General features: G+C 39.5%; 1 protein-coding gene across 1 annotated transcript in view; it reads right to left on the bottom strand.

The window, feature by feature from the left end:
* NWD2 (NACHT and WD repeat domain containing 2) overlaps positions 1 to 15,513 on the bottom strand; it is a gene marked incomplete at both ends in the record, with an annotated part of 176,732 nt that overhangs the window by 79,322 nt on the left and 81,897 nt on the right. The window contains one exon of the mRNA XM_080797679.1: positions 7,324 to 7,440. Coding sequence (XP_080653805.1) covers positions 7,324 to 7,440 — 117 coding nt within the window. The remainder of the gene's footprint in view (positions 1 to 7,323; positions 7,441 to 15,513) is intronic.

The following is a 15,513-nucleotide window of genomic DNA, read 5'->3' as shown; positions in this document are numbered from 1 at the left end:
AAAAAAGAATGAAATCTTGCTATTTTTAATGACATGGATGGTGTTACAGAGTATTATGCTAAGCAACATAAGCCAGAGAAAAGACAACATGATCTCACTCATATGTGGAATTTAAGAAACAAAATAGATGAACATGGAAAAAGGCAAACCATAAAACAGGCTCTTAACTATAGAGAACACAATGAGGGTTGCTGGAGGGGAGGTGGGTGGGGGAAATGGGTTAAATGAGTGATGGAGATTAAGGAGGGCACATGTTGTGATGAGCACTGGGTGTTTTAAGTGATGGATTACTCAATTCTATACCTGAAACTAAATTACACTGTATGTTAATGAACTAGAATTTAAATAAAACTTGAAAGTACAAAAAGTGAAATCATATAGCATTTGTTTTCTTTGATGGCAAGATCTTTTTCATGGCTAATAAACCATTGTGTATGTGTATATGTATATATATGTGTGTGTGTGTGTGTGTATGTATATATACATAATCACAGATTCTTTATCCATTCACTTATGGATGGACACTTCAGTTGTTTCTATACCTTGGCTGCTGTACATAATGCTGCAAAAAACCCACAGAGGTGTATATAACTAATACATATATGAATTAGTGTTTTTTGTTTTCTTTGGGTAAATACCCAGTGGCATTACTGGGTCATATGGTACTTCTATTACTGTGTGTCTTCTTTGGAGAAATGTCTACTCATGTCTTCTGCCAATTTTTAATCAGCTTTCTTTTTTGGTGTTGAGTTGTGTAGGTTCTTCATATATTTTTGGATATTAACCCTTTATCAGACATATCGTTTGCAAATATCATCTCCCATTCCATGGGTTGTCTTTTTGTTTTGTTGAAAGTTTCCTTTCCCGAAAAAAACCTTTTTATTTTGGTGTAGTGCCAATAGTTTATTTTTGCTTCTGTTTCCCTTGCCTGAGGGGACATATCTAGAAAAATGTTGCTAAGGCTAATGTCTATGAGATTACTGCCTGTGTTTTCTTCTAGGAGTTAGGTCTTTAATCCATTTTGATTTTTTTGTGTCTGGTATAAAGAAGGTGGTTCAGTTTTCCAGGCACCATTTGTTGAAGAGACTATCCTTTCCCCATTGAATATTCTTGGCTTCTTTGTCATAGATTAATTGACCACATAAGTGTGGGTTTATTTTTGGGCTCCCTCTTCTATTCCATTTATCTATGTGTCTATTTTTGTCTGGGTATTGGATTTAAAAGAACTCTTATTTATAGGTTCCTTTTCTTATGTTAGAGTGACAGAATAAGAGGCTAACATGTTAGTCTCTTCAGTATTTGAACTGGGTGCAACTAGGTTGTAGTTTTGGTTGATTCAGTTGACTTTGAGTTAAAATGCATCAGGGGCAAGACTTGAATATTCATGTTAGGTTTTAGTGGACTTTGTCTCCTAAACTCTAAGACTGTGGAAGAAGACTTCATTCTGCTTTTCCATCCTAGCTTTCCATCAGCCCATGGGGCCCACAGATGGGCACGTGTCTCATGGAGAACACAGCTGAGACTTTGGGGATCCTCCATCTGTAAAGCCAGCTCACCAAGGAAGGGCTTTTCTCTCTGGAAACTAACTTGTCTAATCATCTATATCTTCCTAGCTCTAGGATCTCTCTAAATATAGGATGTTTATAGTTTAAGTTGTTGAAATTCTACTCAGAAGCAGAAGTCCGTTGGACTGTAGTTTTCAATAAACATTTTTTTCTTACCAATTAGAGTTATACAGAGATTGGCTGCTCTCCCATTTACTTTCTTTTCTCCATACATCTTTTTACCACCCAAAACATGCTGTACCACGGGAACCATGAAAACAGTGGCTTAAACTATATGTATTAGGAGAAATGAACTGGAGGGCTCTCTTAGATTCTACCACCAAAATAACTGTCTTTTCAATAGTAATTTTCAAGGTCTGCCCACTGTAACATTCCTTTGGTGATGATGGGGTAATTTATTGTTGGAACCTAATTGGAACCTCTTTTGGAGCTGTGGCGGCTAACTGGTATCAACTGGACAAGCTTACTTTTATAATAATAAAAAAAAGTCTCTCTGAAAAACTAAGGTTTTAGATTTTTATTTAATTTTTTAAAAAAAGTACTTAAAAATCTAGATTAATTTAAGTGGTTTTCCAGTTCAGATCAATGACTATCTTTCTATGTTTAGTACATTTTGGTTAGTAAACTTATACTTACAAAGATGAGAACTAAATCATATAAAACCCTGCACAATTTTATTGAGTACAAACCAAGACTTATATTTTTTCATGTTTGTATTTAATTGAGAATACTTAAAAAGATAAACTGATTATATACTGGAATGTGGATAAAATATTTTTCAAAGCTAAACTGTTATAATACATTCTTTCAAATTCAGAGAATTTGAAAATTACTTAAAAAAAAAAAAAAGAAACAATCTGAACCATTAAAGGCAGCATAATTCTGAAGGAGAGTGGGGACACAGGTAATAAAGAATTGATCTCTATACCATAGGTTTCATTCAGTGGTGTCCCTCAGGGATGTACAAATATGGAAAGGTTTAATTTTTACCAGTAACAATGAGGGACCTTTGTTTGTTTCATCTTTCCTCTTCTGCTTAGTGGAGAAACTTAAAATTGCTCAGTAATGATAACGATTGCTCAGTCCAACCCTTTCTGTTTTTGTCTTTCTGGTTTGAAATCTAGCCTGGTTGAAAATGTCGATTTCTGAGTTTCTTTCTTCCCACTTTGTGCACAGTCTTTGGTGCAGCTGCCAGGAGCTGCCCAGGACAGGCAGGCGTGGGGCCTGCTCTCTGCCCGTATCATCCAGGCTGCTGGTGGAAGGAGGGTGTACGCAGGGGTGGGGCGTGGGGGTCCGGTTTGGTGTCCACTTATACTCAGGTGAGAATGATGGCAGCAGTCCCATTCTTTTGGTCTCAGTTGCTTCTCTAGCCAATGCTGACAGACTATGTCTGTTCATATGGGGTACCCCAATGAGGAGGATGTTATATGGGCTTTGGCTCCCTGAGACTTCTGGGAATTGACAAAGACTACACCACAGGCAGCACTCTCTTTGGCCCGACTCTAAGATATGGGGACTGCCCCCTTGCGTGTGAGGTCCTGGAATCTTCTCTTACCTGTCTCAGTCAGTGGTAACCGGAACTCTCTGTGTTGGCTCCCCACACAGGCCTGGCCTGACTACCCCTAGGGCAGCCTACCAATGCCTTTCTCTCAGTAAATTTCTATGTCGTCCACTCCAAACTGAGGGATGGAGTGAGACGCCGTCTGCATCCCCCACAGCTTCTACATACGTGGAGGCAGCTCCCTTAATTCTATAAGGAAATTTTTCAAACCTTCCAGTTCTTCCAGCCCACAGAGTAGTTGTTCTTATCTACTTTGGCCAAGAGACAGGACTTCACCTAAGGTCCAGGGTCAATACTTGAATGTCACAAGCAATTCTTTTGAGGTACTTCAAATTTGGAAGGATGACAAGAAGAAAAGCCATCCTCTCCATAAACACACATCGTGAAGAGAGACGGGACTGAGAGAAATCGGCTCTCTCCAAAGGACAATGTTCCTCTCCCCCTTCATAAGGAGTTCTTACGGACTAAGTGGGTGGCGCAGGCTGGTGGGGAACATTCCGCTAACCCTTCATACTTTGAGGGGGAGAGGCTGAGGCAGTTCCCTGCAGATAAGGACTCTGACCTCAGCTGTAGGCTGTCTTCTGTTAAGAGCAGTCCTGGTCAAAATCCCTCCTTGGGAGCAGGTAACGGTCGGAGTAAATTCCAACAAATTCATATCTAGCAAATGAATATAGACTCTACGTTTTACAACATGTGTTAAGAATGAACTCAAAAACCCTTTATGACTTTAATATCTGATGGTGTGAATCAAGTCCTGGTGCTTTTCCACATTTAGACTGTCCTCATCATTTTCAAAGGGAAGAATTTCCAATATTATAGAAATGTCCATTATGAGTAAAAACATTTTATTCTCATTTGAATAACTTCAATCACAACTTAATAATAACTAACGACTGTGTAGTCTTTTATAAAGAACTCCTATCACATTTGGTTCCTACAAACTACCGTTGCACTTATTCAGTATTTACTTGTTGTCTATGGTTATTATTTCCCCATTCTAAAGCACAGTGCGGTTAGTTAAGTGCCCTGTCAGAACCAGAGCTTTAACTCAGGTTGTGAAATTAAACTTCTGGGTTTTCCCCCACAGTGGATGCTTTCATACAAGAAAGTGATGTCTTCTAATGTAGGATGTGTCTCCTGAGTCAAACCTCAGAGGGTAGAACTGGACACAGGTACCGGCCCCTTACTCCAATCCGTCCTTGTGATCAAAACCCAGTGTACAGAGAGCTGTGTAGGATGGGCGGGCACACGCCGCATGACTCCAGGGCCTCAGGCCATACCCCAAAGGACAACTTGTAGGAGAGGGAACTGGAGAGATTCAAACACATGTAACATACAAGTCCAAGTTCCCCTGGGTACTTAAAATGAAAGCTTTGTTTGGTTCCTGAATTCATCCTTAACATAGGGTTACTACCTGTAAAGCCTTTGAAAATGCAAAAACTTTGTCATTCAGCAATCGTGAATTTTCTTGCCAAAGACGTTAGCACTAGGGAAAATAATATGCCATATTTTGTAACCCACAGGGGTCATCACGACTTTTAGAAGTGCCACAAGGGAGTGCAGGGTAAGGAAATGGGAGCTCAAAAGCGACACCTAGATGCCTGCTGTTACCATAGTTACAAAAGGAAAGGACGGAAGAGATGTACAATTTCCCATAAGCAGTGAGGTTAAGTCTTGCCTGATTTGGGATCACTGGGGTGAATAATCCTAGCCTTATCCACAGGGTTTCATCGTGGTTGCCGTGAGTTTCAGCATGAAGCAGGGAGCGGGAGGAGGGGCAAATCATTCGTTTACACTCACGAAGCTGTGCCTGATGTTCCGTCACTTGACCTTTACTCTCAGAACCTGTGGAAACGTGCTGGCTTTATTCACTCCCCTACCGGCAAATTCTAAGAATTAATGGCCATGACTAATTTTAGTTAGTTTGGGTGGGACATGCCACAGGGAGAGAAAGGAGGGGAGAATGTCTCTCTCATTCCTGAACTTCTGAGGCTGGATCAGGACAGTGGGGTGGAGAGCATCACAACCGTGACTCCCCAGGGCATACCATGGAACCCGGTCTGACTCGTCTTCCACTGTCTTAATCTCTTCTCCCGCACCCCTGCCAGCCTGCGTTGTATTCCCTCCTCCGAGGACAACTTTCTTGGTGATGCACTCATGACAATTTGGGCCGGGAGATTTCATCTTTAGATCATTTGGAGAGATAACAGTGATTACCACAAGTAACATGAACATGTATTATGGACTGCTGTAGATGAGACCCTACAAAAGAGCTCTGGAGTCTCATTTCATCTTCTGAACGACCCCAGGAGCTAGATAACTAGCCTCTTCGTCATCTTCTCCAGTTCCCAGAGGAAGAGACTGAGGCTCAGGGTAGTAAAGAAACTCCTTCACTATCATGCGGCTATGAAATAATGTCAGAACCCAGGGCTCTGTGAGACCCCAAAACTAGTGAATGCTGAATCTTCCAACTTCTTTACCCGGCACTGAAACCTGTCTCCATGTACTTTCCATCCGCTGGTCCTAGTTCTATCCTCTGAAGACCCGTCTGTGGAAAAAGTCTTAAACCCTTACCCCTACTACATCGTCTGATACTGAACATGGTTTTTGGGACTTTCTGTGTTGTCACTGTTTTTAGATGTCCATTCTTCAACCCCCTAAGCCATCTGTTTTCAACTGGGTTTCTTGCATTAGCATTCCAAGGGGGCTCCGTGCTCTGCCCTCTCTCCTACACTTGACAGCCACAGTGGGCCTTAAAATACGTCAGATCACTGCAGTCCTCTGCTCAAAACGCTCTGTGGCTTCTCAGGTCACCGAAAGCAAACTCTCTGCAGCCAACTTCATGACGCTAAAGTGCAAGACAGGACCTCCTCTCCAGTCCTCTCCCCTCCTGCCCATACTGTCCCCTCAGCATGCCAAGCATGATCCCAACTCCTCTCCCTGGAACCGTGAGGCCTTCTCCTTCCTTCTTGTAGTCTTCTCCACAGCACTTATGATTTTCCTCCTTTCCGTCATTTTTGCCTGCCCTCTCCCTGTAACCCCCCCTAAGAATGCAAGCAAGCTCTGAAGAGCAGAGAGTTTTAGTTCAAATCTCAGGTCAAATCCTAAGTGGTGCACAAAATAACCATTTCATAAGGGCCAGCCTACCCTGTCCCCAGCACTAGGAGCCACTCCTGGCCCAGCAGCATTCAAGAAGTAGCAGGTAAATAAGTGAATGACTTATACACTGATACCAAAAATGTTACAGAGCTTTTATGCACTTTATTATCCTCAGTAAGAATTTCCCTGTCAACTGGTCAGATATCTGATAGCATCTGTCTACCTGATCCTACAGGGAGCCTAACAGATATGCAAACAAAGATTAAAAACACTTGTAGATACACCAAATCTAGATTTGAACTGTAGGAGAGTTTCCTTGAAGCATTCACCAGTAATTTTAAGCTCCTCCGTCTGCCTCCAGACATCCTGTGCTGAGAGGGGCAACTTCGTATCAATTGCTAGAATCTATTTGGATTCAGGGTAAGGTTCGTTCTTAAGCTCAATGCAGGCAATGGTTTTATATAACCACCTGCTACAGAATGACCTACTTATCTCACTACCCCTGTGTTAAGACAGAAGAGTGGATATTCTTTGGTAAATAATATTCCACTTGAAAAATCTGTTAATTTGTAGCTTTTAATGAACATGTAGCTGAAGATCCCTCCAAAGACAAATTTTTTCACCCCTCAGGGCACTGTTTCCTATTGGTGGATTTGACATCGTACGGTGATTGACTTTAACAATGGTTCAGCCACTGTGTTAAAAAATTGCCAAAAATTCTAGCGTCTAGACATGGAGACGCTATGATCGAATCCATTACCCGGTGTGAGGAAAATCAGGCTGCTCACTGTGGGCTGACACAGTAATCCTCTCTGCTGATCACAAGGTGTTGTGGGAGTTGTCGTCAAACCCCAGTCATCCCTTCAATTACCATTTCAAATTATTCACCGTTAATTTGCAGTGCTGCTTACAGAAGGCTGAAGGTTTCGTTCTCACATGTTGAGGGCAAGGAGACAGTTTAAAGGTTTTAAATAGACACAGAAAAGCCAGTATTATTTTCCTCATTCAAAATAATTGAAAGTCCCTTAAGAATCACACATCAACAATTCTCACAGTCATCCACAATTTCATATAAAGCATGAGTTTTTTTATACCCACAACAAAACATGGACCTGCAGAAGTTTTCAAACAATCCTCCAGCAGCTTCATGCGAGTCTTCTGGAGCTCTGGGCTGTCCCATTCATCTTCCTCGATGCCCCAGTAGAGATCTATGACCTGGGAACCAAAGGATGAGGAGGATTAATTTACCTGCAGGAAAAATTCATTTACCTGTGGGCTTTATTCTAATTTACAATGTTAAGCTAACATGACTTTTAACTCTTCTCTTTGCAGGATGTTTTCCCTTAAGAGGGAAAATTATATTTAAGATCTGTTCAAATAGATACACTTTTCATCCCATGATGGGCTAGGGATGAACATTATAATTTCTTTTGTTCCTTATTATATTGTTGACATGGCCCCAGAGAAAATGAAATGTTAAATGTCAGAGGCTTTGCGGGGGCAGACTTTCATTATATTGAAACGGTAACAGAATTTCAAAAAAAATGTTTGGAAGCACCTGGGAGATGGTTACCACATTATTTGAGACAAAAAAATAGGCTATAATAATACTGTGTATCTTTTTTTTTTTTAAGATTTTATTTATTTATTTGAAAAACAGATCACAACTAGGCAGAGAGGCAGGCAGAGAGACAGAGAGAGGAGGAAGCAGGCTCCCCACTCAGCAGAGAGCCCGATGTGGGGCTCGATTCCAGGACTCTGGGATCATGACCTGAGCTGAAGGCAGAGGCTTTAACCCACTGAGCCACCCAGGCGCCCCTATTACTGTGTATCTTAATATGAGAAGTGGTGGTGGGGGGCCTGGGGGGCCCAGTAGGTTAAGCATGTCTTCGGCTTAGTCATGATCCTGGAGTCCTGGCATCAAAAACCCCACATTGGACTCCCTAAGCGGGGAGTCTGCTTCTCCCTCTGACCCTCCCCACTCACTTGCATGTTCTCTCTCAAATAAGTAAAATCTAAAAAAATATATATGAGAACGGAAAAACACACTGGCAATGAATATATATTGACCTACAGGCAAACATTGAACTTTCTTAAAAAAAAAAAAAAAAACAAACCTTACAAAAGCCTGTTATGGTGCTTTGTCCCACAGAGATAGACATTTTGTTTATGTCTGTCTCATCTGAAAGCAGTTTGGCTTTCATCAATACATGTCCGAAAATCATGTATTGGAAACAATGAAAGGTGGTATGCCTTAATGAGAAGTGAGGATAATAGGATCTTCTATCTCCTTACTTCAAAGACTGTGAGGGAGGATTCTGAGAGTCTGTAAAGACATTTACAAGCACACTCTTTTGAAAATCTGCTATGAAGAGCAATATGGGTTTCATTCCCTTTACTCAACGGCTATTCTGCATAAAGTAAATGTTTCCAATTGCAGCTTTGAAGATGTCCTTTCTTTGTTTCCCACAAGCAGAAAATGAACCTCCCCTCCTTCCTCCTGGCTGGCACTGGCACTCAGGGAGATGGAAACACAGAGGATGGGGCCTCCCTTGTGCCCCAGGCAGATCTCAGGGACATCTCTTGACCATGGCCCTGCATGGCTGTGTCTGCATCAGATTTCTGTCTATCTGCGTTTGTGTTTTTAGCTGGCTGATAAAGATATAACAACTTCTTAAAAAATATTCCTATGGCCTGGTCTGTAAGTTTTATAATAAATGAAACTATCCTATGGTGGGGGGGGGCTCTTTCCTTTAATCTACCTTAGAGGGTTTAACCATACTATCAAGGAAGGGACCATCTGAGATGATAACTTCAGTGTCCCATATAACACTGTAGCTGTGGCTATTTAAAAGTAAATAGAAGTTTAAATCGATTCAAGTACTTCATAGCTACATGTGGCTACTGACTCTCATGGGGGAAAGCACAGATACAGACCATGTCACCATCATGGAAACCATAATTTGACAGAACTGTAAATTACCAAGATCACTAGAACAAGACATTTTTGGCCATCTGCCAAGAAACTGTCAAACACACAAGTCTGCAACGTGAATGCTAACTCTTATTTGTGCCTCACACAAACTGACAGTCCTTCAGAGAGCCTACTCTCCATCTTTTTGGCAGACACCATTTGGACATACCTGAGGAAAGGTCTGATTTAGAACAGATGAAGAGAAACAAATGGTAAACATAAACAATATCGAGGATAATATCATAAAAGCTATAAATATATATACCTGCTCGTCTCTCACCTAAAAGTATTGAATTATAACAATATAATTGGATTTGTAACATATATATAAATGTTACATATATAACAACAGCACAACAGGGGAATAGAGATATAAAGGAGTAAGCTTTTTATAGCTCACTGGAATTAAGTTGGTATAAATTATAAGTAGATTCTGATATGACATGTCTTAAAATAACTATGAAGAAAATAACATATAGTGAAAAGCTAAAGGAATTGAAATGTCACACTAGAATATGTTCACTTAACATAAAACAAAAAAATGAAAGGAACTCAAAAGATAGAAGAGAAAAAAAGTAGAATGGCAGATGTGAATCCAACTATATTCATACCATTAAGTGTGAATGAGTTAATACAACCAAAAGCAGAAATTGTCAGACTGGATTAAAACTATATGCTTATGCAGTCTATAGACCAGACACTTTAGATTCAAATAGGTTGAAAGCAAAAGGATGGAAAAAGATATATCATGCAAGCAGTAACCATAAGAAAGCTCACATGATTACTGATATCAGCCAAGAGATTTTAAGACAAAATGTAATGAGAGATAAAGAAGGACATTTTATAATGATGAAAAAGTGGATCCATCAAAAAGATATAACAATTATAAATGTATACACAAAACAGTCTTAAAATACCTTAAGTACAACTGACAGAAGTGAAGGAAAAACAGACAATTAAATTATATTAGTTAGAGACTTAAATATCTCACATTCAACAATGGAAAGAATGACTACGAAGAAGATCAATTAAAAAGTCGAAGACCGGAACAATATTATAAACTTACTAGATCATAAAACAACCCTCAATAAACTAAGAGGGTTTAAAATGATATGAAGTATGTTCTCTGAACACAAGGCAATGGCATTAAAAATCAGTAATGAAGAAATTTGGGAAATTCATAAATATGTGGAAAGCAACATACTCCTAACCGAAGAGTCAAAGAAGAAATCACAAGGGAAATTAAAAAATACTTTGAGATGGACGAAGACACAAATGGGATGCAGTTACAGTAGTACTTAGAGGGAAATTTATAGCCATAACCACCTATATTAAAAAGATCTCTGGAAGCCTGGGTGGCTCAGTTGGTTAAGCGGCTGCCTTCGGCTCAGGTCATGATCCCAGCATCCTGGGATCATGATCCCCTGATGTGGGATCAAGTCCCACATCAGGCTCTTTGCTCAGCAGGGAGCCTGCTTCTCCCTCTGCCTCTGCCTGCCACTCTGTCTGCTTGTGCTCTCTCTCTCTCTCTCTGACAAATAAATAAATAAAATCTTAAAAAAAAAAAGATCTCAAACCAATAATCTTTCTACCTTAACAACAGAGACTGTGGAAGACACAAAGAGAAAAACATTCTATACTCTGGATTGGAAGAATAAATATTGTTAAAATGTCTATGTTACCCAGAGCAATCTATGCATTCAGTGCAATCCCTATCAAAATACCACCAAGTTTTTTCACCGAGCTGGAATAAATAATCCTAAAATTTGTACGGAACCAGAAAAAAACCCACATAGTCAGAGAGATGTTGAAAAAGAAAACCAAAGCTGGTGACATCACAATTCCAGACTTTAAGCTCTATTACAAAGCTGTAATCATCAAGACAGTATGCTTATGGCACAAAAACAGACACATAGATCAATGGACCAGAACCCAGAATCCAGCAGTGGAACCTCAACTCTACGGTCAACTAATCTTTGTGTGACAAAGCAGGAAAGAATAGCCAATGGAAATAAGATGGTCTTGGGGTGCCTGGGTGGCTCAGTCAGTTAAGCAGCTGCCTTCGACTTAGATCATGATCCCAGGGTCCTGGGATTGAGCCAGAAGCAGGGAGCCTGCTTCTCCCTCTCCATCTGCCTGCCACTCTGCCTACTTGTGCTCTCTATCTCTCCGTCAAATAAGTAAAATCTTAAAAAAAAAAAAAAAAAAGAAAAAGAAAAAACACAGTCTCTTCAACAAATGGTGTTGGGAAAATTGGACAGCCACATGCAGAAAAATGAAACTGGACCATTTCCTTACACCATACAGAAAGATAAACTCTAAGTGGATGAAAGACCTAAATGTGAGACAGGAATCCACCAAAATCCTAGAGAAGAATACTAGCGGCAACCTCTTCGACCTTGGCCACAGCAACTTCTTGCTAGACACATCTCCAAAGGCAAGGAAAACAAAAGCAAAAATGAACTATTGGGACTTCATCAAGATAAAAACCTTTTGCACAGCAAAAGAAGTGATCAACAAAACTAAAAGGCAACCTATGGAATGGGAAAAGATATTTGTAAATGACATATTAGATAAAGGGCTAGTATCCAAGATCTATAAAGAAGTTATCAAACTCAACACCCAAAAAACAAATAATCCAGTCAAGAAATGGGTAGAAGATATGAACAGGCATTTCTCCAAAGATGACATCCAAATGACCAACAGACACATGAGATAATGTTCCACATCACTTGAAATTAGAGAGATACAAATCAAAACCATAATTAGATACTACTTCACGTCAGTCAGAAGGCTAAAATTAACAAGTCAGGAAACAACAAATGTTGGCAAGGATATGGAGAAAGGGGAACCCTCTTACGTTGTTGGTGGGAATACAAGCTGGTACCGTTACTATGGCAAATGCTATAGAGGTTCCTCAAAGTTAAAAGCAGAGCTACCCTACAACCCAGCAGTTGCACTACCAGGTATTTACCCCAAAGATACGGATGTAGTGATCTGAAGGGGCCCTTCCACCCCAATGTTTATAGCAGCAGTGTCCACAAGAGCCAAACTATGGAAAGAGCCAAAGCGTCCATCGACAGATGAATGGATAAAGAAAATGTGGTACATACATCAACAATGAATATACGCAGCCTTCAGAAAGGATGAATACTTAGGATTTACATGGATGTGGATGGAACTGGAGAGTATTATGCTGAGCGAAATAAATCAGTCAGAGAAAGACAACTGTCATATGGTTTCACCCATATGTGGAATATAAGAAACAGCGTAGATGATATAGGGGAAGGGATGGAAAAATGGCATGGTAAGAAATCAGAGAGGGAGACAAACCATGAGGGACTCAATATAGGAAGGAAACTGGAGGGTAGGTAGGTGGGGTAATGGGGTAATTGGGTAGTGGGCATTAAGGAAGGCATGACATGTGATGAGTACTGGGTGTTACATGCAACTGACAAATTACTGAACTCTACATCTGAAACTAATGATGTTCTGTAAGTTGGCTAATTGAATTTAAAATTAAAAAACAATAGAGAAAGAAGAGCAAGGTAAAGCTAGCAGAAGGAAATAATAGATAATGGACATTAATAGAGAATAGAGAATAGAAAAACCAATAGAAAAAAAAATCAATGAAACCAAAAGTTGGTTCTCTGAAGAAAACAAAATGGACAAAACTTTAGCTGGATTAAAAAAAAAAAGCTGAGAAGGGACGTCTGGGTGGCTCAGTTGGTTCAGTCTCTGCCTTTGCCTCAGGTTATGATCCCAGGCTCCTGGGATCAAGACCACACTGGGTTCCCTGCTCAGGGGGGAGCCTGCTTCTCCCTCTCCTGCCACTCACCCTACTTGTGCATGCTCTCTCTCACAAATAAATACCATCTTAAAAAAGAAAGAGACTCACATGACCAAAATCATGAGTGAAAGAGAGGCCATTACTACTAACCTTATAGAAGTAAAAAATTATTAGAGACTATTATGAATAACTGAATGCCAATGAATTAGATTACTTAAATGAAATGGACAAACACCTAGAGAGAGATGAGTCACATAAACAGACTCAAGACAAAACAAAAAAATGTCAACAAAAATGAGAAAAGAGATTAAATAGTGATTTAAAAGGAAAGCATGGGCCCAGATGGATACACTGGTGAATTCTTCAGCATCTTCTAAAAATTAGGAAAGGAGAGAAACAGTCCCCAACTTCTTCTATAATACTGATATGAACCTAGTACCAAAGACAGATAAAAATATAAGAAAATGACAGAGCAATATCTCATGAATATAAAACAAAAGGAGAGGATACTAGAATACTCAAGTGTATTCAAGAGTACTTGAAAACCTAATCCAGCCGGATATAGAAAGTATTATGTGACACAGCTAGGGGGTATTTACCCCAGGAATGCAAGATTGGGTTAGTATCGGAAAATTAACTAATGTAACACACTATATACCAAAAGAATAAAGGGCAAAAGCCAAATGGTCAGTCTAAGCAGAGACAGAAAAAAAATTTGAAAAAATCTAACTCCCTTTTGTGACGAAAACACAAAACACGAGGAAGAGAAATTAGCTTCCTCAACCTGAATAAAGGGCATATGTGGGAAAAAAAAACCAAAAACCAAAACAAAAACTACATCTAACAGCATACTTAATAAAAAAAGAAATCTTTCCCCTTAAGACTAGGAACAAGAGAAGGCTATTCGTTCTCATCACTTATATTCAACACTACATTGGTGGTTCCAGCCAGGGCAATTATGCAAGAAAAAGAAATAAAATCCAACCAGATAGGAAGGGAAGAAGTATATCTATCTTTATTCATAGATGACACAATCTTATATATTAAAAATCCTAAGAAAGTAACTAAAAAATTTTAGAACTAGGGGTGCCTAGGTGGCTTAGCTGGTTAAGTGTCTGACTCTTAGTTTTGGCTTGGGCCATGATCTTGGGGTCGTGAGACTGAGCTCTGCATTGAGCTCATGCTCAACATGGAATCAGCTTGGGATTCTTTCCCTCTTCCTCGCCCTCCCCCTCTATCATTCCTTATCCTCCTACCCACACTTGCATGCTCTCATTCTCTCTCTAGAATAAATAAAATCTTTAAAAATAATGTTGGGGGGCACCTCGGTGGCTCAGTGGGTTAAGCCTCTGCCTTCGGCTCAGGTCATGATCTCAGGGTCCTGGGATCGAGCCCCTCATCGAGCTCTCTGCTCAGTGGGGAGCCTGCTTCCCCTACTCTCTCTGCCTGCCTCTCTGCCTACTTGTGATCTCTCTCTCTGTCAAATAAATCAATAAAATCTTTAAAAAAAATTAAATTCTAAATACACTTGTGGAATTATTATCTCTCCATCAAATAAATCAATAAAATCTTTAAAAAAAAGTAAAATTCTAAATACACTTGTGGAATTATTATCTCTGTCTCTGTCAAATAAATCAATAAAATCTTAAAAAACAAGCAAAAATCAATGTTGGAACTAATGAGTTGAACAAGGTGGCAGGATACAAGATCCTGTATATACAATATACAAAAATCAAATGTACTTCTGCACACTAGCAATGAGCAAACAATTCCATTTAAAAGACCACCAGAAAGAATAAAAAGCTTAGGAACAGATTTAACAAAAGAAATGTAAAATTCATACTGTTGAAATTACAAAACACTATTGAAAGAAATTGAAGATGATCTGAGTAAACTGGAAGATACCCCAAGTAAATGAACTGGGAGACTAAAGACGGCCATCCTTCCCAAATTAATCTTTAGATTCAGTGCAATCAGTATAAAACTCCCAACTGGCTTACTTACAGAAATTGACAAGTTGATTTTAAAATTCATATGGGAATTCAAGTGATGCTGGGTAGCTAAAACAATCTTGTAAAAGAAGAACAGAATTGGAGGACTCACACTTCCAGATTCAAACTCACTACAAAGGTACAATAATTAAGAGGGAGTATGGTACTGGCATAAGGATATTCAGTGGAATTAAATTGAGAATCCAGAAGAAAATCCTCACACTTACGGTCAAAGATTTCAACGTGGGTGCCTAAACAGTTCAACGAGGAATGACTCGTCTTTTTAAGATGGTACTGGGACGACGATATCCACACGCAAAAGAATGAAATCTGACATCGTACCTCACACTGTACACAAAAACTACTTGAAATAGATTATGGATATAAATTTAAGAGTTAAAACTATAAAACTAATTTTACAAAAAACACAGGGGCAAATTTTTGTGAACCTGGATTTGGCAATGGTTTCTTAGCTAGGACAGCAACGTACAAGTAATCAAAGATAAAGGGAGATAAATTGGACTTCCTCAAAA

Source organism: Martes martes, assembly GCF_963455335.1.
Source record: "Martes martes genome assembly, chromosome: 2".
Lineage (NCBI taxonomy): Eukaryota > Metazoa > Chordata > Mammalia > Carnivora > Mustelidae > Martes > Martes martes.
This window is presented reverse-complemented; position numbering and strand designations above follow the sequence as displayed.